Source organism: Hydractinia symbiolongicarpus, chromosome 2, assembly GCF_029227915.1.
Source record: "Hydractinia symbiolongicarpus strain clone_291-10 chromosome 2, HSymV2.1, whole genome shotgun sequence".
NCBI lineage: Eukaryota > Metazoa > Cnidaria > Hydrozoa > Anthoathecata > Hydractiniidae > Hydractinia > Hydractinia symbiolongicarpus.
In genome coordinates this window covers 28,579,298-28,602,891 of record NC_079876.1, presented here as the reverse complement: position 1 = coordinate 28,602,891, position 23,594 = coordinate 28,579,298, and the positions used below count along the sequence as shown (strand labels likewise).

General features: G+C 34.4%; 4 protein-coding genes across 4 annotated transcripts; 3 read left to right on the top strand and 1 right to left on the bottom strand.

The window, feature by feature from the left end:
* The first annotated feature begins 9,654 nt into the window (after nt 1–9,654).
* Nucleotides 9,655–10,560, top strand: LOC130630084 (uncharacterized). The gene has a single exon (XM_057443482.1). It carries the CDS (start codon nt 9,655–9,657, stop codon nt 10,558–10,560), a length of 906 nt encoding a protein of 301 aa, XP_057299465.1.
* A 1,994-nt stretch (nt 10,561–12,554) lies between these two features.
* On the top strand, nt 12,555–15,132 carry LOC130630083 (uncharacterized). The gene is made up of 3 exons (XM_057443481.1): nt 12,555–12,568; nt 13,149–13,730; nt 14,037–15,132. The coding sequence occupies exons 1-3, from the start codon at nt 12,555–12,557 to the stop codon at nt 15,130–15,132; spliced, it is 1,692 nt and encodes a 563-aa protein (XP_057299464.1).
* A 127-nt stretch (nt 15,133–15,259) lies between these two features.
* Nucleotides 15,260–18,313, bottom strand: LOC130630517 (uncharacterized). The gene is made up of 2 exons (XM_057444040.1): nt 17,249–18,313; nt 15,260–17,096 (listed from the first exon to the last, which is right to left on the bottom strand). The coding sequence occupies exon 2, from the start codon at nt 16,923–16,925 to the stop codon at nt 15,627–15,629; it is 1,299 nt and encodes a 432-aa protein (XP_057300023.1). The 5' UTR covers nt 16,926–17,096; nt 17,249–18,313; the 3' UTR covers nt 15,260–15,626.
* Nucleotides 18,314–18,512: 199 nt separating this feature from the next.
* Nucleotides 18,513–19,784, top strand: LOC130630082 (uncharacterized). Its single transcript, XM_057443480.1, has one exon. It carries the CDS (start codon nt 18,513–18,515, stop codon nt 19,782–19,784), a length of 1,272 nt encoding a protein of 423 aa, XP_057299463.1.
* The last annotated feature ends 3,810 nt before the right edge of the window (nt 19,785–23,594 follow it).

Here is a 23,594-nt window from a genome sequence, read left to right as displayed (position 1 = left end):
AACAACGTAGGTTGAAAACATGGGAAAAGCTATGATACAGCTACCTTTTCTACACAAAAATGGGATGAATCGGGTCAAAAATTGTGTTTTTCAAAATCTAGTTAGTGTGTATCTCTATAATAATAGCCGTATTCCGTCTGTCTGTCTGTGTGTCCGCGAAAGCTGTGTCCCGTAACGGAAACACAAAATTTTTAAAATGCGCATCAATACCAAATGTGATGTATTTCTGTCCACTTTGTTGCAACGGGTTAATTTAAAGGACGGGCGACCCCGTGGATTTTTCCACGGGCTAACGACTAGTATTAAATAAAAGAGTGATAAGCAAATTGGCCAAACAAATTCAAGTATTACCCGTTCCGTTCTGTTTTTGTTTGCGAATCCAGCTTAACTTGAATGTCTTCTTTTTATGGTTTGTCCATATCAAATTGGAGATAAAGAACCGGTTAACAACGAATTTTTTTTTCTTAGGATAGTCTGCAAGCTTATTCAGATTGATTCTTTTTTTTTACGAAACAGATAACCATAATTATGACAAAATTTCCGCGTTACATTAACACGCTTTGATGGTCGCTTTTTGCAACTTTTACCAGAAAAAATATGTCTTTTTAGTTAGGTTGCATTTTTTCACGTCGGCAAAGGTTCTTTAACACATTAAAAATTGGGTCAGCAATTGCAAAATGCCAACGTTAATTAGTTTAATGTCTAAAGTTTTTGCACCCATGGTATTTTAAGAATCGCCACTGCATTAGCGAAATCGTGAATCGACGATTAAAGTGATTTTACCAAATATAATATATATTAAATCTTATTCACTGTTACTATCTCTTAAATATCATTGGGATGGTCAAAAAAAACTAGCTAACTTTAACCAAGATTAAATTTGCAAATAAAGTCTTATCGGGGAATTTAATTCTCGAAATTTACAAAAATGTAAGTACATAAACGCATGGGAGGTTGCAAATATTTAAAATCTGAGACATGGGGAAAAATACGCACGTAAAAAAAGTTAAGTGAAGAAGAGAGAACTCACACCGCAGTGGGGACAAACACATGTTTTACATTTGTTCAAAGCCTCTTCAAGATCATCAGGAAATCCACAATTCGGTAGTTGAATTTTACGTTTATTTGCAACAGGCTTCAAAGTCTTTAGACATTCAGGTGTCAAAAGATGACGCAAGCTACCAGCAGTGGCATTGTTAGGAGCTGGTTTGATGCGAAGAAGATCTAAAAATGTTTTTCAAACTATTAGAGATTCAAAGACAAAAGAAATAAATGCACATTTTTAATAAGAAGCCTGGCACAAACGCTCCAGTTCTTCACCTTTTACCGCGTTTCAGTTCCAAAGTGTCAAATTACGGCCAAAGTTATTGTGTATTAAACCTAAGAACTTTTCCCTTGGGTTAAATGTTTAAGAAAATGAAATGACACGTATCTCATGGGACACCTGACGCCTATTTTGTCGCCCAGTTCTACGGAGCACCAGTAACAGAGTACCATTTTATTAATCTTAAGCAAGGTCCGAGGATTTACCTACATATTGGACACATGTTGCTACCAATGTCCTGCGTTTTTAACTTGCTTGGTACAAGTCTTAACAGACAGGCATGATATTCAACGGCTTTGTTGCACATGTGAATTGACCGGAATAAACCAGAACATGCCGTGGTCTTTTATGAAAGCTTTGCTGCACATTTCCTGTGTCTTGAATGAATCAATACAGTATGATAGGGACTTTACCTTGATGTGCATGACTAAGCACAGCATGATGGGGAATTTACTTTGATATGCATGACTAAGCACAGCATGGTAAGTACTTGTGTTGGATGGTATGGGATTTGTTGTGTTTGACTGGGGGCGTGCGTGTGTGTGCGATGTGCAACTGTGCCAGAACATACATTTCTCTATCTCTACCCTTTACGTTCTAGTAACAAGTTTGCCGTAAGCGGAAGTGATCTAGTGATAAGTATCCTATAAACCGAAGAGGTCTAAAAACAAGTTTTCTGTAAAACGAAGTGGTCTAGTAATAACTTTCCTATAAACAGAAATAATCCAGTAATACGTTTCCAATAAACCGAAGTAGTCTGGTAACACGTTTTATGTTAATCGAAGTGGTCTAGTAATAAGTGTCCTATAAACAAAAGTCGTCTAGCAAAACGTTTGCCATAAACAAAAGTGGTCTAGTAGTAATTTTTCTAATAAACTATTTCCTCCGACTGACGTGCTAATTAAACTCTATTAAAAAGAACACAATTTTTCATGTACCTGTTAACAAATTATAGATCTCGATATTTTGAATATGCTCGAACGTGTAATTAGATTTAAAATCAGGACCAGAGGCAATAAATATGGCCTGAAAGTAAAAATATGATTTGCTGTTAAACTGTCCCTAGCAACGGCAGCGACGACAACTACAAAAAAGCAATAGCGTCCACTTAACCTGCATATCCTTTTCAATGCTGTCGATGCCGTGATAGCCTTTCATCCATGATCGGCAGGTATTATTTCTGATGACAAAAAATTAAGAAATAAAGAAATATACGAAACTTCATTTAGGAATGCAATCATTTGTTGACAGTGGTAAAACGTAGATAGTATACCTCAATACTTGCCATCATTTATCAGGCGTTAAAAACAGATCTCCAATGCGTCTAAAACATCCCGGTAAAAGAAGTATATAAATCCAGTAGATTGATCAGTGACAATTTTAAACATTTGTGAGGTTGTAACATAAAAAGAATCTGGTTTAAACTAGCAATAGAGGAATCGGTTTAATGGAAAGAACTCAGAATGATTTTATTCCTGACGCTAAATTTTACATTGCGTATACCAATATTGTGACGTCTGAAAATTTCAAGTGTATGGTGTACCACAACAACAAGGAAAAAATCAACCAATAGAGTAAATGTAACGAGGTTTTAAAAAACGCAAGCTTTAAATAGAAACCGAATTCACGCTAATTTATTATTTTTTTCTTTCTCCTTTTGCAAAGCGAATGGGTAAATAATACGTGAACAAAATATTTATCTTTCACTGGTCGTTGCAGTGGGTTGATGTGTTAGTTAATTACATACCATGCGTTGGTATTTACCTGTTGTTTGAATAGTGCATTCGACGTGGTGTGTGAATATCTTTGTGCAAAGCTGTTAACCTGCTGTCAGCACACTAAACGATGACGACGACGATAATATATAACCAGAGGAACTCTATTCAATAAAAATTGAAGTGTTCCATTCAGATATTTTCTTTCAACGGCAAAACATTTTCCACCAGCAGTAATTACAGCGAATAAGAGAGTGTAAAAATTAAAAAAAAGAAAAAACAATGTAATATAATGTAAGCTGTGTAGCACCATATTAGACTTGTATTATTTGGGTAATTTAATCTCATCTCAAAGGGAAGGGAAAAATATTTAATATTAGTATGATGATACATATCCAAACGTACCAATTTTGTTCAAGTTTGGAGTAAGTCCAAGACTGAGATAATCATGACGGAAACCATCAAGTGAAACTAGTAGAACCACATTTTCCCTAAAAAACATTATTTTGTACACTATATATATATATATATATATACACAAGTAAAAGAGAATTTAAAATCTAACCGGGTATTGTGTGTAAAATAAGTAATACCAAAATGATATTAACAAAAAGATTTATTAAAAATAACAAAATACGTAGTACTGATCGACTACTAAACTATTGTTTAGAAAGATCGTTTATTATTTTGTATATATACTTTTGTTTGTCGCCAACACGTATATCTTCACTACAAGAAAGTGACTTAATTATTAAATGTTAAATTCAAATTATCTGAATGAAATTTATATACACTTCTTCAAAACTCTTCAAGACTCTTCAAAAGAGCATTTTCGTGTCATCCTGTTTGTTTTTCCAAATTGTTATTCCCAGAAAACTTATGTTCTTAAACAACCTCAACTATGTTTTAAATTTGTGTGACGTGGTCTAGAAATAGCGCACATCATAGTTGTTCTTAAAAACAATGGTCCATTATGAAAGTATTTAGTTATGTCAAAACTTACATTTCACCTGTACGAGACTCATCTAAAAAAGAAGAAGATTACCAGTAGCATCGAATAAAATTATTATTTTTTTCTAAAAAATACCTAAAACACAATACATAACACAATCATGAAGCAATGCAATATTATCATGCTGAAGGTAATATAAGCATCGAGGGTCAAAGTAAGCCTTGAAAGCTTTACAAGGCTAATGGATAATGTCTCTTTTTACCCTTAGGTTAAGTGATTTTACAATATATGCTATAAATAGCCATGTTGAAAACCACAATGTTCTCTCCCTATTGCGAAGTCAACAAATGTGAATTTGAACATGTTAGAACCTAGCATAGTTCTTTTACCGTACAGATTTACCTGTATTATCTAATATATACATGAAATGCCTCCCGGCTACCTTCTAATAATGTTTTTTAATGGCAAGTGTAAGTACATAAACGTACCTTTAGATTTGGACAGCACCACAGCAAGTGGTATAACAACAATAATCGTAATCACTGTAACCTAAAAGACAAATTTAACAAATATTGCAAGTTAATAAATAATTATCAATTTTTCTATAGGAAGGAGATGACATATATGAAAGATTTTTGCTTCTTTGTGAGCGATTACATTGAGATATTGAAAATAGTGGACAAGGTGAATGTTCTTTACACTGAACGTTTGCATATATATAAATTTAGATTTATTTTTCGCAAACCTATTCACCTTTACTACATGGAACATCCTTAAGTCAATTACCACATATTAGATTCTTTTTCCATGTATGCTTTGACTCAGTAAGCAGGGGTTGAAAGATTAAAAGATTTACAAAAAAGAGTATTGTACAAGCTCAAATCTTCGTAAATGACGTCCCCCTCAAAAGTCGAGATTTTAGGCCCATCCAATACCCTCTTTGTCTAGATTTATTGGAAATTTAAATTCCTTTCCCCCTTCCCTTTTCCCCTTAACTTGTTAGCGATGGAACATTGCTTATAAGAAATTCTCTCTCCTCTTTTTCTCACTTCACCGCCCCCTCTTCCTCCTAAAATTAATCCTTGATTTATTGAATTACATTACATGAGTTAGCAAAGAAATTTTTGCTTATATTAAACTGTTAAAAGGCATAACAACAAATATACAAAGTATTGTTACACCCTCCCTTTGCTTATAACTATTTTTATGCATATGACACGTATATAGGGTTGCATTTTGATGGAAGAAATATTTAGTTACCTACTTGGTAGAATTAAGGATTCAATATCCGTTTCAAGGGTCCGAAACCGTTATCACATATGACCTGTCTATTTTGAAAGTTGAAAAATTTTTAGTTTTTTTAAAAAATATTTCAATCATAAACATATTGAAAAATCCAATACAGCGAAATACAGCGCACGAGAAGCTTAAAAATGTAAAAAAATTTTAAATTTAGTATATTGTGAGACAAAATGGTTTTAAGTTGTTGTTAGGACAGTAGTATAAATACGCCTGTAACGAAAAATGGTACCGCAAGTAGCAGGATGCACGCAATTCAGTATAAAAAGAACGGGCAAACCCGTGGATTTTTCCACGCGCCACCGGTTAGTATGTTAGAACTACCATAGACCATTACTTTTACGTAGACAGCTTATTCGAAAGAGAGCAAGGGGCGGTATAAAGCGTTTAAAAACGATAAAAAAATTGTGTGCATGTTGTATCTTTGCTCTTGGTGTTAGCACACATATTACAAAAGCCTTCTTTGGAGGATGAATAAATCAGTAAAAAAAAAGAAAGAAAAAGTAGTTTAAATTAATTAACAGAAAAACTAAAGTGTGTATGCAGTCATTTGAGAAAGAAAAAAATACATGTGTTTCTCTTTTCAGTATGGATGCGTTCTGAAATTGCTCATTACAGTGTGAATATGAACTAGGTTAATCTTTATCTTTAATTGGCTTTGATTATTATTATTTTTAGGGTAAAAGAGGGAGATCAGTCATCACCATAACTGTTCGAATAAGGACATTCTGTTCAATAAATTACTCACTTGTGTGACATACTTAGACAGGCATGTGAACAAATGAATACCACATAAGCAAATTTAACAACAAAATAAAAAGAACATTGTTTGTAGAATAAGTGCAAACATACATCTTTTGTTAAAAGACAACACAAAAAATAAATAAACAAGAAATAAAACGAAGCAATAGAACGGTAAATATAGATTATTACAAAAAAGAAAAAAGATTAAGAAAGAAAGTATACCAAGATAAGAAGATTGCTCACAAAAGATCAACAAGGAGCCTTACTGGAAGATTTAAAATCTCAATTATATCACTTTACCATATGTAATGAAAAGCAGTATAGATGTAGCTTATATGTTGAAAAATGCATTCAACTTTTGTTTCTGTTAATTCAAATTTATTTTGAAAGGTCACACTTACAAGTAAGATTAAATAAATATGTTTTAATTTTTAAAAAATAAAAAATGCGCTCAAAATGATGTTGTTAACACAAAACAACATAAAATAAAATTCACATTATTTCGTTATTACGTTCAGCATGTCATTGTTGATGATAAAAATTGTGGCCTTCTAAAGTCATAGAATGCTATGCTTTCAAAAAAACATATATCTTATTACCAAAAAATGACAACATAGGTAGTTCACACAAAAAAGTTAGCTAGATAGATAGTAGCTTCACAACAATGGCATCTATCTTAGAACTTTTTGGAAAATCTTTTACATATTTTTTTGTGTTGCGACTTTATGAACTTGCATATAATTAGCCAGCAAGAGGAACTATGATTGATTACACTCACAGATTCTCTTTTACTCTGTTGTTCAGTTTAGTAAACGTAGTAAACAGGTAGGAGTGATGTATACACACAACTTCCTTCGTCTTTGTGCATCGCACAAAGTAGCCCTGCTCTAATTTCAAGACTTTATCATTTTGTGCTGGAAAAGCGTACAGTGGCAAGGAAAGCGAAAGTAGAGAAAAGCCAAAGATCACGTTATGCTTATGCTGAACACAAAAGTTTAATTCACACTTTTTATATTCTCTGTCATATAATATATATATATTTTTTTAGTAATAATATTTGTCAATACTTGATAGCTTGCACGACTCTCAAAGGACAGCAATTTAAAAATATCAGTTGAAAAACGACAAATATTAATTCAGGAAAATTCGTTGTACCATCCCTATCACCGCAAATGAAACAGTTATAATTAAGTCTATATATCTTGGAAACAACTGAAAATAAATGACATCATCTCCTGCGTGGTTAACTAGGGTTCACCGGGGACCAAGTTGTTTAATATCCCCAAAGCAAGGTTATACCACCCGTATTGGCACAGACGGGTTCAAAATACCTTTACAACCCAATATTATTTTATCGTTCGTTAAATGTGCATGAACATATACTATTTCTTTATCAGCGGTTTGAGATCTACAGAACAGAGGCAACAGGTAAACAAATTTTATTTGTATATTGACAGCTCCATCCTGACGTCATCAAATTTCGAATGAAGGTTCTCCCTCCATTGTTCTCCTGTCTAAGTGGATTTTTGCACGGGCCTTAACGACTAGTCTTATATAACAATACGAAGTGTCTGTGACAAGCATAGTGGTTGTGGTAATGTTTATTTAAGGTAGCCGAAAAATGCATGTTTTAAATGTTATTCGACAAGAACAAAATGTCACGACGTCATTATTAACGTTAATTCAACGTCAATAGCTTAATTTGAATTTGAATTTAATGAATTACAATGAAATACAGTAAGTAGCAAACTCTCTAGCTTGTTGAAATTTATTGAAGTAATTTTCAAATGTAAACCAAAAAAAACAAATCCAACAAAAATCTTATCCCTTCTAAAGGAAGATGTGTACATCATATAGCGTCATGTGGCGCGTGGCCTTGTGGTTATGGAGTTTGCTTCGCAATCACAAGGTCCGCCGTTCGGTCCACAGCGCGGACATGTTTAGCAAGTGCTTTTACCACAACTACGGGTCAACCTATGCCATGTGAGGGAAATTGGGTAGGTATTATTGGTGTATACTTAATGTATACATTCCGAACACAGGACCCACATTGATAACAGTGTTTCCAACACTAAAGTGACTATATCCTGTATGAATATTCTGAATAATAATGCACTTGCAAACGAGGTAGAACCATCATTTTTTTTTACCGTGTTGGCAACTAGGGATAACATGAGACCAACTTGGGTAAGTTTCCCAAATCTGTTTCCTCCAATCCGCTGCGAAATGAATGGGATGATGACGTCGTCAAAAACCTTTAAACCCCAATATATCTGGAACCGTTCGTCAAAAATTATGAAATTCAAAAAAATGTGCTTGTGCTGACGCCAGAAACAAATAGGACTCTTTGGGAATTTTCCCCAAAAAGATATCCTCAAGTCCATTTCAACATTTGGATTACGAATTTAAGGTCCTACAATTCAAAAGTTTGTTCTCAAAAAATTTTTTATTAAGGAACGATCAAGCTTATGCATCTTAACATGCATTGACGAAAATCTTGGTGTTCATATGACTGCGTGGAAAAATTCACCGTAAAAAATTTCAGTCGTCGAGAGTCTTTTCCTTGTTATGATAAATAAGAAATAGAATTACTTTTTAGGATGAAATATTTTTTCTCTTCCTGTTCCCATTTTTCGCGTATGTTGATTTTGCCGAATTAGATCAAAAATCGTGAAATGTCATACAGAAAATAAGCCAGCGCTTCAAATGTTAATCTTCTGTTTTTAAAGTTATAATTACTGAAAAAAAAGCAAAACAAGAAGCTAATACTAACCCAGTTCATAATTTCGGCCAGAAAGTAAAAGTGACTAGTTGGAGGCTTACATAAGCGATAGAATTAATTCTAGTTGAAATAGTGCTTCAAGAAAATTAATTTTCGTGAGAATTTTTAAAAGGGGCTATTGGTGAAAGTTTTTCCCTAAATTTTCACTTGCTAAAGTTTCTTTCCTTAAAGTAACCGCGAACGCGTGATTGTTATGAACCCAGTTTTGAGCTACATAAGTAATACTAAAATTTAAAGAGAACTTTAAAAAGAAAAATTTCATAAGAAAGAACGAGAGAGGTTGGATTCTGAAGTTCTGTTCTGTCTATTTAATTAGGAACAAAATAAGACCAAAATCTACATAAAAAACGAGAAAAATAACACAGATTCCACAGGGCCCGCGGCGACGGGCGGGCCACCCGGGCCGTGGCCCGACCACTTTTTTGCAAAGTAATAATTTTTTTTAGCTAGAACATTCTGATTTGAGAGTTCTTGTTCCAAATAAAATAGCATTACATTAACGGTCTTTCTGTATAATTAAAATAAAAAATTGAACTATAACAAAGGCAAAACTTTTCTTTTTCACCTTTTCCATTACTATGAAATATGAAGACATTACATTGCACCGAAACGGGAGAACATGCTGGGTAAGCTGACTGCAAATGTTGAAGGAACCCTAGGAACTGATAAACATGCAGGAAAGCTGGATAAGCTGAGTACAACAAGGTGGACAATTCGGTCGAACTGTTTCAAGAAGATCATCGAAAACAACAAACCACTGATGGCGTTGTGAAACGAGAGTTTAAATGAGAAGCTAGACGCTGAAACGAAGTCGAGGATTAATGGGTGTAAAAAGCAGATGGAGTCATTTTCATTCTATTTTGGTCTGAATCTAGGACGCAAGCTTTATGCTCACACAGATAATCTGTCCATAACACTTCAGAAAGAAAAAATGTCAGCAATCAGCGGTAAAGAATTGGCTGAACTTACGAACAAGACGATGCAAGGCATGAGAAACGAGAGAGACTTTGATATATTCTACGAGACAGTTACCAAGTCAGCAAGTTCGATGGATTTCGTTTCTTCGCCAACAGCGCCAAGAAAACGCAAAAGACCAAAGTACGACATCTTGGAATTTGTGGAAGGAAATCCAAGCAGCACTGGAGAAGCCTACTATCCAGAAACTGCTCATGCCCACCATAAGGCCATCTATTTCGAAGCAATTGACGTAATTGTCAGCGCCATCAAAGAGAGGTTTGAGCAACCTGCCTTCAGAGTATATACAGAAGTGGAACAACTGTTGTTGAAGTCAATAAGTAAAACGCCAGCCGAAGAAGAAATGAAGACCGTTAATGCAAGTTTCTGTGATGACTTTGACGATCAATCGTTGTTGTGTGAATTGGAGTTGGTACCAACTATCTTTCGTGAATCCAGTCCTGTCAACTTCAGCGATGTTGTAGATGTTGTACAGTCGTTATCAACCGAAAAACGAAAATTGATAAAAAATGTCGTCATCATCATACGATTGGTTTTAACAATGGGAGCTACATCCGCTACTCCGGAACGATCATTTTCTACGATGAGACGGTTGAAAACCTGGATACGTTCTAGCATGAATCAGAAAAGGTTCAACGATTTGTCATTGTTGAACGTACACAAGGAAATCTTAGATACGATTTCTTTAATAGATATTGCCAATGAGTTTGTAAGGGCTCATCCATCTAGGCAAAATGTTTTTGGTATTTTTACAGAAAGCGATTTGTAACGTTTTTATTACTTTTTATGAAAAATGTAAAATAGATTTTTATTGATATTCTGTGAGAAAAAATAATTATTCCTCTGCAAAGAGTTTATTTTGACATACATTTCTGCTGTAGCTTATAGCTAAAGATGCTTGTTTTAGCCAATCTGAAGGGTCTTTATAGTAAAAATTTTCTCGGCCCGTCGGCGCCAACCAAGGTGCCGCCTCCTTAGTCACTATATTATGTTGCCCGACCACTTTACAAATCGCGCCGCGGGCGCTGTTCTACTAGTTATGTTAAAATAACATTTGTACGTGTGTTATAAATATTAGAGAGACAATATGCTTACCATTGCTGCTTACAAGTTTGTGATGTAAAATCTGAAAATCGTTTCATAATTTCGTGCACTAACGGTTGCAGTGAACTTTCTATATCTACTGGTATTATTTCAATAACCATTAACATTGTTTATTTAATTTAAAAAGCGTCTGTCGCATATATCAGATTGCTTTTGATTGCAAAACATACTTTAGTTACCAAGAAATTATAAGGGAATTTTTGCGTCGCTTGTAACATGTGTTTCAACATAATAAAAACAAATATGTATGTCATTTAAAAAATTTTATTCGACGTAAATACTTAAGACTTCTTGTAAAAACTGCAGCCTTGTTCCAACAGCTTTTTTCTTAGACGGCACCAAAAAACCATTAGGTTGCACAAACTGTGTTTTTATTAATTAGCAAAATCTAGACCCCCTGCACATGAAGAATAATAGCATGTGAAAATATTCAATTTTCACTTTTATACCAAGAAAGGTACATTCTGCAATCCAAGCCCAAGAAGAATTAACATCCTGGGAGGAGAAACAACCTCCTCCATATTTTTTGTGTGTGTGTGCACTGGGGCTAAGTGCATGATAAAACTTACATCATGGTCGTTAGTACGTTGAACATGCCGAGTTTCCCGTCATTCGACACAGACGATACTACTAGAATCGCCACCAGATGGACTAAATATAAAAGACGTTTCGAGAACCTTTGTGTTGATCTCAACATTACCGACAACAAACAAAAAAGTAGCTTTACTTTTGCTTCTACGTAGGAGAAGAGGTATATGACATTTACGATAGTCTACTTGTTACAGATACAAATGAAACATACGAATGTGGGTCAGATGTATTTTATAAACATTTCAACCCACAAACAAATACAAGCTATGAAATTTATATTTTCTATTCTATGATACAATCAGAAGATGAAAACATTCAGCAATACTTTATACCGCTTAACCAATAAGCACAAAAATGCTCAATTGGAGAACAAGTAGAGAATGAAATTAAACGACAGTTGGAAATTTAACAACTAGTAATAAATTACGAAGATATTTATTTCGAAATCCAACGTTATCGTTAACGCAATTTTTGGTTTATGCAAAGACCTTAGAAGATACAAATATTCAATCTGTACCTGTTGAAAAGAGCGAAATAAATATCAAAGCAGAACGCGAAGAAGGTAAACTGTATTAAACACACAAGATTAAAGATTCTTGCTCCATCAGGTTAGAAATTTTCTTCACACTCTAAACCCAGTGTTAAATCCTGTTTGCGTTGTGGAGGTTCCTACCCTCACCCGGATGTTCGTTGTCGTGATGTTGATACAATTTGTCATAATTGCAAAAAAATGGGCACTTTGGCAACGTTTGTCGCAGTACCGCTCCTTCTAAATCGTATCGATCTATTTCTAAACCTACAATAAGAAATTACAGTCCTTTAAACCAATATAAAGGTGAATCATCCAAGAAGGAACTTAATACCGCATCTTTGTATACTGTACGATCACAGAATTATCCCCAGGCTCTTGAGTTGAACATTTAAACATTTTCTGTATCTGTTGGTATTTATAATGTACCTATTAACACTCTTATTGACTCTGGTTCTGCAATTAACATTTTGAATTTGTCTACATTTGATGCTACATATAGACAGTCAGATCAGAAACTAGTACTTAGAGAAACAGACATGCAGATTTTAAGGTATGCTTCAACCACACCCGTAAAAACTGCCAAAGGCAGAATTACCCTTATGCTAGAATCTAACGAAAAATTTTATCCTGCGATTTTTATGTCATAAATACTAAACACAGAAACATCTTATCAGGCAAAAGTGCGCTTCATTGTTCTACGGCTTCAGCCGGTAGAATTTTAAAATAGGCTCCTTTTTTGTCGCCGTTTTTACTACCGAGACTAGTGAAGCACAACCTCGAACCCAGGGCCTGTAGCGTTTTTTGATATGAGGATGAAACGCGTACGAGGCCCTGGTACAACAGACTGAAATTCGCCCAAAATTAAGCATGCAGAGAAACGTAATGTATGCGTGACGTTTTCGATCGAAGATGGTGTTCTAGTGGCGGGAGGGTACTTTAGCCAGCGCTACCTATAGCTACACTGTAAAATTACAGAGTAAATACAACCCTTAATGGCTTTCTAGTCATTTTGTGGTGTATGATACATATAGTATTGTATAGTGGAAACAATCCACTAACTATAGGTTTTTGTGATTTTCTGGGATAGCCACTTTAAATGTTTATTATTATTCTTATTTTAAATATTATAGAATAGAATTTCTAAATTTTACATCTACGTCAAAAATAACAGATGATGCGATGGAACCCTTCGCAATTTTGGAGAAAATTCAAAGATCTCTGGAGTGTCGAAATTTTCCTGACCTTAACTTTAAACCCAAACAAGTCAAGTGCTTGGAGTCCATAGTAAGAGGACAGGATGTCATTGGGGTGTTTCCAACAGGATATGGGAAATCTTTAATTTTTCAACTGTTACCAGATGTCATGAGAAACAAAGACGAAAAATCTTCAATTGTCATTGTAATCACTTGTTTAAACGCAATTATGGAAGATCAAGTGAATTTTCTGAAAAAAGTAGGAATGACTTGCTACATCCTACGTGACTTAAATTTTGAGGAGAATGCTGTACAGACGTTGTTTGAGGATATCTGTCTGAGTGATAAAACAGAAGATGTCTTACCATCATTTGTATTGGATGGTCATTGTGACTTCCTATTTTGCCATCCAGAGGCTATATTGAGTGAGAGAGGAAGAACTTTGATGAAAACGAAAATTTATCAAAAAAATGTCAAAAATGTGTCATTGATGAGGCTCACTGCTTGGACACCTGGTAAGTACTACTTTATTTATATAGGTATATATATAGCTACAACTTTAAAAAAGTTAAATATTATATATATATGTATATATATATATATACAAGAATAATTTCTCTAATAAGGAAATATGCAATAATGTAATGTTAATTGCAAAATGCTAATAAAATAACAAAGACAAGAATATCTGTACAACAACTGAATAACAAAAATGTATATATATAATATAAAACAGATATAAAATTATATATAACTAACAAAATTATTATATATAACTAACAAAATGTTAATCCTAAAATATATATATATTTCTTTATCTTTAAGGGGAAAAAAATTTCGCAAAGAATTTGAAAACTTGGGAGCAATGCGAGCTTTTTTTAGAGAGGTACCTTTTATCGCACTTACAGCTACCGCAACAGAAAAAACACTGGCTAAAATAAAACATATACTTGGAATGAAAACCCCAACAATAATATCTGTTAATCCAAACAGAAAAAATGTATACATGTGCAAAGAAAAGAGAAAAGTTGGTGAAGAAGGTATTGAAAATATCATCTTGCCACTTGCAAAGGAGCTAAAATCACTAAAGAAAAGTTTTCCTCAAACTATTATATATTGTGGATTAAGGTTTTGTGGGTATATATACAAGTTAATAAAAAATGTATTAAAGGAACACATGTATGTTGAAAACATAACAAACCCTAGCAATTGTTTAATTGTGCAATTTCACGCACCACAAACAAAGTCAATGAAAAACGAAATTCTCCTTGAAGTTGCAAAAGAAGTTTCAAACATTCGCGTTATAATAGCAACTTCTGCGCTTGGTATGGGTGTTCATGCACCCTATATCGAACAAATTTTCCATATAAGTCCACCAAGTACCATCGAAGACTATATGCAGCAATTTGGACGGGCTGGTCGAAGAGGGCAAGAAGCATTGGCAAGATTGTACTATACCGGGCATGATATCAGCAGTAGGCGTTTAAAACAAAATAAAGTTGATGAACATATGGTGAATTTTTGTACTACGACACAATGCCTTCGTAAAGTATTGATGATTCACTTTGGATATCATTATCAACCCCAGGATCAATGCTGTAGCAATTGTGATTCTTCACTCTTGAAAGAACCTAAAAAAGAGGAACGTATTAAATATAGAGAAGTATCAGATGAGAGTTTAAAGAAACTATCAGATGAACTTGATAATATACTGGCAGATCACGACCAAGCCACACATGATGCAGCCATGGAGTTTTATAACATTGTGGATACAGGAAACTTGGCTGAAAAATTTTCAGAAATTATTATTAACATTGAGTATGTCAACGATGTGGAAAGCTTGTTAGAATATCAGTTGTGGGAGGAATTTGTTAGTAGCAGAGTTTTTAAAGTTATTGAGAAGTATACCACACTGAAGTAATTCCATAATACACAATGTGAGGTAATGTTACTACATACATTAATCAATTTTAGTTTTCTTATATATTCTACTCTTAGCTTATTATGGAATTATTTTTTGTGTGTAAACTAACCTGTGTGTGATATATATATACATTTTTTACATTCCAGAAACTTGCTTTTTATGCTTTGTAAGCCATTGATGGAAATGATTAGTGTCAAGGTATAACTGAGGGCTTCTTTTTATATTTCTAAATGATGGATGAAAGCGTCCAGGTGTATATTCAAATGGATCTAATTGTAGTAGATCATTGATCATTTGTAATTCATCCTCATAAGGGCTTGTGGTTGTGTGTCTTGAACTGTTTTTTGGTACATTTAGAACTTTGTCAAGGTTTTCTAGAAGTGCCTTGATTCCTGTTGTTGCTTTGCAAATTGTGCTGATAGATGTTAAGGATTTGTTTGCACCTAATCTTTTTACTACATTCTTACTAATGTTGTTGGAAATCTCTTGAGCTAAATCATCTTCAATATTTCGACCCATACCACCCGTCCAGTTACAAAAAAGCCCCACTTGAGTTGTGCAGACAAACGTGGTGTTGATAGGCACTCTATTTGTGCTATGGACACAAACATCTCCAATGCATACTTGCTGTGTGTATTAAATGACTTGAATATGGGCATAAGCAATTTTTGATTGGTCAAATTTCTTTCACCATCACCTTCCGCTGCTGTATCTTTCAGTTGCAGTAGAATCATAGTTAGATATGACACCAACAATGCATAATTTTTTATATAATCTTCATCTTCACCTGGTTCAGGAGATTGCCCCTTCTGAAAAATGTAATTGTCAACAAAAGATCCAATGGATTCATTGTAGTAGCTCTGTATTTCAGTTGTTTCTTTGTGACACATATTTGAATTAAATTTATTCAATGTAGGGTAACTATCAAGGCTGGCCATTCCAAAGTGTTTCATCAACCCTACAACAATATATGCTTTTCCAACACTTATTAATAATTCTTCGCAACCATCGTACGAATCTAAGACTTTTGTTGGAGTTACATTTCGACGGTTATATTTCTCTCTGAAGAATTTTAATGTGCCTTGTTGATTAAATGAAGTGCTGTCGTATAACATACTATAACATCCCTGTAGAAAAGATGCTTTACAGTGCCACATCACTGGTTTGAACGGAGAGCAGTGCTCAAACCTGTCAGTTGGTGTATGTGCATCTGCAAGTAGATCCTTAGCACCAGCAAACCTTACACGGGTCAATTGATCTCCCGCAAAAGGAATTTTCATTTCTCGCATAGGATCATCTTCACTTGACTGAAAATGTGCTCCAGGTTGATCAGGTCTAGATGCATCGTCTTTAGGAAAAATAGGATTTTCAACCTCCCTTTCGTTTATTCTGCCACTTTTTTTGTAGATCTCAAAAATCCAATTTTCATATGTTCTGAGGATTTTCACACAATCATCATATTTCACTTCATTAGCATCAATAATTGGTAAACTGATGATAACTGAGCTTTTTGCCATTTCATATGAAAATTCATGTTGGATGTGTTTAGGTATTACCTTTTTCAAAAATTTGAACTTCGGAAGGTATTCAAAGCAAATTCTGCCAACTAAAACCATGAAATTATTTCTCAGCCTTGTTAAATCATTCCTATTCAACAGGAAAACGCAACGATTACAGTCATTTAAATTACGAATTGGGGCATCATTGGACAAATGGTTAAAATCTACTCTATTAATGTAAAGATTTGAGGCAAATAAATGGATATCTTCATTTTGAAGTTCCTTGGTCATGTGGCCTTTTAATACTCGCAAATCCCAATTGTCACCAGTACCACGTAATGATTTGTTTTCCTTGACTGCATTAACTGCTTTGTCACAAAAATGTCCTCCAATCAAATTCAACAGGTATGAACGGGAGGTGTATGATAGAGCTACTCCAAGCTTGTGTAACCTTTGCTGAAGCTAAACAAGAGTAAATGGTCTAATAACATTTATACTCTGCTAGTTTTAGAAAAGGTTTGATAAGTGAAAATCATTTTTAGGACTTGTGAAATTTGGTTATTTTCTCTATGCTAAATTTTTGCCAAAGTGCTAAAAAAGATACAAAAGATTACCTTTTTACTTGCACCGCCTTCTATTAGTGAAACTGTGTTAAGTCTTTGAAAAAGTTATAGCTTTTCCCATTTAATATTCATTAGGATAGAGTATATGAAGCAAAACTTGACTTTTGCAACTTCTGGCAATCTATCGGGGCTAAGTTGTAATCCAGATGTAGCAGCAAATACATCTATTAAAAATGGCTGAGATACCTTCAACTCATTCCAAATTGCCTCAATACTAAAGTTATTCATATCTTCAAATAATGTCCCATATAAAACACTACCATTCTTTTTCTTGCATAATTCTTTTGACTTTCTTTCAATAGATGCTGTGATGATACATTTTTGTGAGAAGTAAATGCTGGGTATGAGAGATGAGATATTTGCGATTGTACTTGGTACTAGCTGTTTCCCGTGGAAGAATCCACTGTATTCCATTTAATTTATGTAGCAGATATGCGTCCATCAAAAAACAAACAATACAGGAGTGCGCATCTTACATCTGCATTATTATATAAATGACCAAAAAAATTGAAGGTTTTCAGGAACTGCAGTATTTATGTGACATTTAAAATCTAAATCTACTAAAATTACTTGCTCTGACCATCTGACAAATGCGAAAATTATTCGGAAAGAAGTTTCCTAAAGCATTTCAACATACATCTCACCCATAAAATTTAAATCACTCAAATCGCCACATATATACAAAAAAGCTGATCAATGTCAAACACAAATCTCTCTCATTGTATATGTTAAAATCAGTTAGTTTATTGCAAACCCTGCCAAAGGTTGACACACAATGTGAAAAATAAACAATAAATTGTGCCTCTGACAGAATTGTTTATCTAAGGTGTAAAAAAAGGGATTTGCAAGGACAAATTATAATGCAATAAAACATTAGATATATTGCATACAGTCCTTCCTCACCAAACTTTAGACAAAATGCCAACAAAATAACGGTGTTTAAATCTAAAATTAATAAAGTCCTTTTAGCAATTTGCATGCTGTTTTACCATCAATAAAGTAAACAAAATTTCAAATCTCACATAGTATTCTGTCACAAATTTTCATAAAATATATATATAAAGCTAAGGCGCCACGAGGAACATTTTCATGCGCGTGCTATGCAACATGTCCCATAGCATGCGCATGAAAATGTTTCTCGTGGCGCCACATCTTATTTGCTGCAAGATTATTTCGAAAATCGAAGTTAAAAAATCATGCTCAAAGGGTATACCGTATCCTTAAGTTTTTTATTGAGTTCATGTGTGATTAAAATATGGCAGGAATAAACAGAGAAGTTATTTTAGCTTTACTTTTGTTGGACGAAGAAGAAGAGGAAGATCGTGAAGAACCACCAAGAAATTGCTGGGTGCAACCGTGGCTTGGGAATAGAGAGTGTCTTGGCGCTTTTCATACAATCTTCAACGAAATAAAAAACGATGAGAAAAAATGTAGAGGGTATATACGTATGAATAACGCTCAATTCGAATACCTAGTCGGTCTTCTTTCTGAGGATTTGCAGAAACAAGATACAAATATGAGGAATTCTATCACACCAGCTGAGCTCGTTTGCGTGGCCCTACGTTACTTAGCGACTGGTGAGACTTTCAGGTCTTTAGAATTTCAATTCAGAGTGTCAAGAAAAAGAATTTCAGCAGCTGTTATGGAGGTATCTGAAGCTATCATAAAGAGGTTGGGTCCAACCTTCCTTTCAACTCCGAAAACACAGGGGGAATGGCTAGATATCTCCAGAAAGTTCAATGAGCGTTGGAACTTCCCAAATGGATTAGGTGCTCTCGATGGGAAGCATATCGTCATTCAGCAGCCCCCAAATTCAGGGTCTCATTACCGAAACTATAAAGGGACAGACAGTGTAGTGCTCATGGCTCTTGTCGGGCCAGAATATGAGTTTCTTTATGTGGAAGTTGGAGCGAACGGTAGAAATTCTGATGGAGGTATATGGGACCAATGTAATTTAAAGAAGGCGCTAGACAGTGGATCGCTAAATTTACCAGAGGTTTGCAATTTACCAGGTCGAAACAACAAAGTGCCGTATGTGATAACAGGAGATGATGCGTTTCCTCTTAAGAATTACCTGATGAAGCCTTATCCACAAAAAAATCTGACAGTAAACAAACGCATCTTCAATTATCGACTGTCACGAAAGAGAAGAATTTCTGAAAACGGATTTGGGATATTGGCAAATCGGTGGCGCATTTTTCGTCGACCTATAAACTTAGAACCAGAAAAGGTTTCTACCATCACAATGGCAACAGTGGCATTGCATAACTGGCAGAGGAGCAAAAGTTCTGTGGGCAAAATTGAGCTACCAATTGGTCTTGTCGACCGAGAGAATGAGCGTGGTGAAATTATCGAAGGTGCTTGGAGAGAAGATACTCCTACTGGCACATGGTTTTCACTGTCCAATGACATTTACGGCAATCGATCTAGTAATCAAGCCAAAGCAATAAGAGACGAGTTCACGGAGTATTTCGTAATGGAAGGTGCTGTACGCTGGCAGTGGCATTGCGCTAGAGTTGACATTTAATTTTATTTTTTGCGAGGATAAATAAAAAATGATAAGATTTACTGAACGTTTAATATATTTTTCTGATTTATTTTACTCCAGAAAATGTCTGCCAACCATAACGTAACGTATCAAAACGTATCGTTCGAACAGGATGAATTTGCGGGTGAATACGGCTGATTTTGAGAAGGTAGAGGTGGCGATTGCAGCATACCAGTATATGTATTTGCCATGGGATATGATGGGGTGTATGGAGTAAACGTTGAAGCTGCGAACATACGAGCATGATGGTTGGTAGGCATAGATTGGTGTTGTTTCTGCTCTTCATACTCGAAAAAAATATCCATGATTTTTTTCTTCAACCTTGGCCAATCTTTTAGTTCGCACTGGACCAAACTGTCGGCCACTGTACTTCCAAAAATTTGGGCACGTTTTTCGACAGCAGATTGCGCTTCGCATCCATATGTAGAAGCTTGTTGCGGCCGGATTTCATGGTGATCAGCCCTTTGTGTGATGGAAGTTGTCAACGCTTTCCACAGTTCGGCTTTGGCACACTGCTCCTCCGTCATCTTCTTCTCCCGTCGTTTTTTAGGAGCAGGGATACGTGGTTCATCCTCGTTCATTGTATCGACGGTCTCATCCATATCGCAAGTAATCTCAACGAAATCCATTTGATTATAATGGTCCCAGGTAGAAAAATATGCTTCGTTTACACCTGCACCAGAGGATCTTGATCCAATCTCCCTATTGCGCTCACTTCTATACTTTGTCAATGCGTTATGCCATGACGTTTTGAGCTCGTTTACGGTATACTTCCCATCAAAACGCTCACTCAGTTTGACCATCAGAGCTTCGCGCAACACTCTGTCTCTATAATCTTGTAGAGTGTGGTTCCAAAGCGCGGGATTTTCACGATAAAAATCAATCAATTCTTCCAACTCGTCGGACGAAAGTTGCGCTTTTTTCTTTTCTTTTGTTAGATCAGTTACGATAAACTCCATTTGTTCATAAAACTTCCACTTTTTCGATGGAACTTCGCTTCCAGCATTACGTTTAACTTCACGGAGCATCGATGAACGAAGAGAATGGAATGCTTTTTCTAGAAAATCACAGCTATACGCCCCCTCAAATTCAGTGACAAGGTCTATTTTCGCAGCTTCTTTTTTGTCTTTATTTTTGTAATATATATTCCCACTGTCCCATAACGTTGGGTTCGCTTTATAAAAGTTTATTAAAGTAACTTTCTCCTCGTCTGATAGTTTTTTCTTTTCATCCGCCATTTTCGCTATTTTCTCACTAGCTACTCTTCACTTGCAGTTCAACTTCTCAAGAAAAAAACTTGTTTATATCTTTCTGTGATTTGATTGGTCAATAAAATAATGCCTCAAATAATTTTGTAAAATATTTGTTGCAGAAGGTGGGGACACGTGCAACATTTGCTCCACAACAAATTTTTCAGCACATTTTGTCCCCGGAGCACGGGAGCAAAATAGATTCAGATCTATTTTGTCCCCGAAGTTGTGGAGCAAAATGTTTGCTCCATGCAACATTTTTTTGCTGCATTGCAGTGAAAAATAGGCATGGGACACGAGTAATTTTTTTTATGCGCGTGCTATGCAGCAATGTTGCATAGCACGCGCATGAAAATGTTCCTCGTGGCGCCTTAGCTTAAGTCATAATGAGTCATGTTAAACAACAGCAATCAATCTGTATATAAGTTCATTTTATGTCAATTTTTGCACCAATTTTGCAACACAAAATACAAATTCTAAATAATACTAAAATCTCTTATTTTGGTCCTTCGCATACCGACAGTCTCCCACAAAAGTTTAATCAAAATGTAAAAAATGAGAGGTAACGACAAAATTAAAGTTTGCAAAATTTAACTATTTCAGTACATATATCTACTGCATATGCCCTCTAAAACAATATTTTAATCCAAAATGCCAAAGAAAAACAGTTTGCAACAAAAATCAGTTATTTCGATAATATTGCATACACTCTTTCCTCACAAAAGCTTCACAAACTGTAAAAAAAAGAATGGTTATAGGGAGTGCTTCTGATTCAACAAAAAAAGTTTTTTGACATATTGCATCTAGCCCTTACCCATTAAATCTTTCACAAAATTTCCAAAACTATATACGATTTAGAACACATCAACTTTAAATCGAGAAGGATCAGTCATTTCGATATATTGCACGGAGTCCTCCCCAGTAAGAATTTATACAAAATATAGAAAAACAAAGCTTGCAAGGTGTAAAATCGAATTCTTCTTCTGTGTATATATATATGGTCCTTCCTCGCAAAATTAACATAAAATGTCAAAAAGGTTCAGATATAACATCTAACACAACAAAAATCAGTTCTATCAGTATATGTCATGCCATTGTCTTCCACCAAATGTTCCCCTTAAAGTTTCACAGACAGCCTGTAAATTAAAAACAACTAAGATCAGGTATTTTGGTCTATTTCATACCATTCTGTTCCAAATAACTTATAAAATGTAAAAATTGAGTGGTAAAACAGAAATGTCAAAAAGAAGAAAAAAATAGCTTACAAAGAGTATAAAATTGAAATCAACAAAGTAGCTCTTTTGGTGTATTAAATATAAGCCATACACACAAAAGTTTACACTAAATGTAAGAAAATGGTTGTGTTTAGTAATTTTAAATTAAGAAAAGTCAGTTCTTTTAGCATGCTGATTAAGGTTCTTGCCCACAATTTGAAACAAATTAAATTTACATTTTAAAAATAAGTAATTTCTAAACTTTATTTTCAGAATATTTGGAGGAAAAGAACTTCGCAAACCAAAAAAAACCCAGGAAAATGTTTAAAATTTTCAGGGTTAATAACGTTTGATGTGTTTTGTGGGAATATATATACTGGGAATCTTTCGTTTAAAGCTAGCATTAGCTAGCTACAGCAGCTAATAGCTAGTCACTTAAATATAAACTGGAGACTTAGCTAGGTATAAAGAACATGGCTACATATATATATATATATATATTCCTAGCTAGCTAGCTAGTTGTTGGTGGTGGTTGGCTTTTTATGATGCTAGCTATAAAACATGTCTGGCAACAATAATATAATCAAAACTGAAAATAAAACATGAAAAAACCTTACAGAACCTTGCTATGATTAATTTATAAAACCATGCTCTTCTTCAAATGTTTTTTTAAAGATTTATTTTGAATGAAAGAGTAGAGAATACTCAAAAAGAACAGCCATCTTTTTCGTAAACACAATTTCCGTTTTATGCTAGGAACTTCATTTAACAGTCCGTATGCTTTGTGAATATCTAATACCGTTTCATATGTAGCGATACCTATATATATATGCTAACATAGAGTTTTTTGGCATAAGGGTATATATATTTATATCGTTATTAGCAGCGGGTTATATATTTACACCTTATGTGCGATTTCTATGAAGTACATTTCTAATCTTTTTAGTTAAATTTTAGCGTACAGCCACGTCATAAAAAAGTGACCCGTGATTTCCGTGTCGTGGACTCACAGTTTTACTCACGCAAGGGAATTAATATATAAGATTCTTAATTTAACTTTCTGATTGATATGGTCAACTTGATCTTCACTTAATAGTCTTGATTGAAATACAAATCTGTCTTTACGGTACACAGACTTATCATATTCCACTGTTGAATTCTGTGATGTGCTTCCTGCTTTTTCATAAACCAGTTGTTTTTTTGGTGACACTATAAATCAAGATAGTAAATTTGAAGAATATATATAAAATATAAAAAAGTATACATGTATATGCATAGTATATATAAAAAAGATATATGTAATTTTTAAAACATAGGTAAGAAAG

Excerpts from the sequence above, each read along its gene's own strand:
- LOC130630084 (XM_057443482.1), top strand. The coding sequence starts at position 9,655 with ATGGAGTCATTTTCATTCTATTTTGGTCTGAATCTAGGACGCAAGCTT.
- LOC130630083 (XM_057443481.1), top strand. Across the intron at positions 13,731-14,036 it reads ACTGCTTGGACACCTGGTAA|GGGAAAAAAATTTCGCAAAG; the intron begins GTACTACTTTAT and ends TTTATCTTTAAG.
- LOC130630517 (XM_057444040.1), bottom strand. The coding sequence starts at position 16,925 with ATGACCAAGGAACTTCAAAATGAAGATATCCATTTATTTGCCTCAAAT.
- LOC130630082 (XM_057443480.1), top strand. The coding sequence starts at position 18,513 with ATGGCAGGAATAAACAGAGAAGTTATTTTAGCTTTACTTTTGTTGGAC.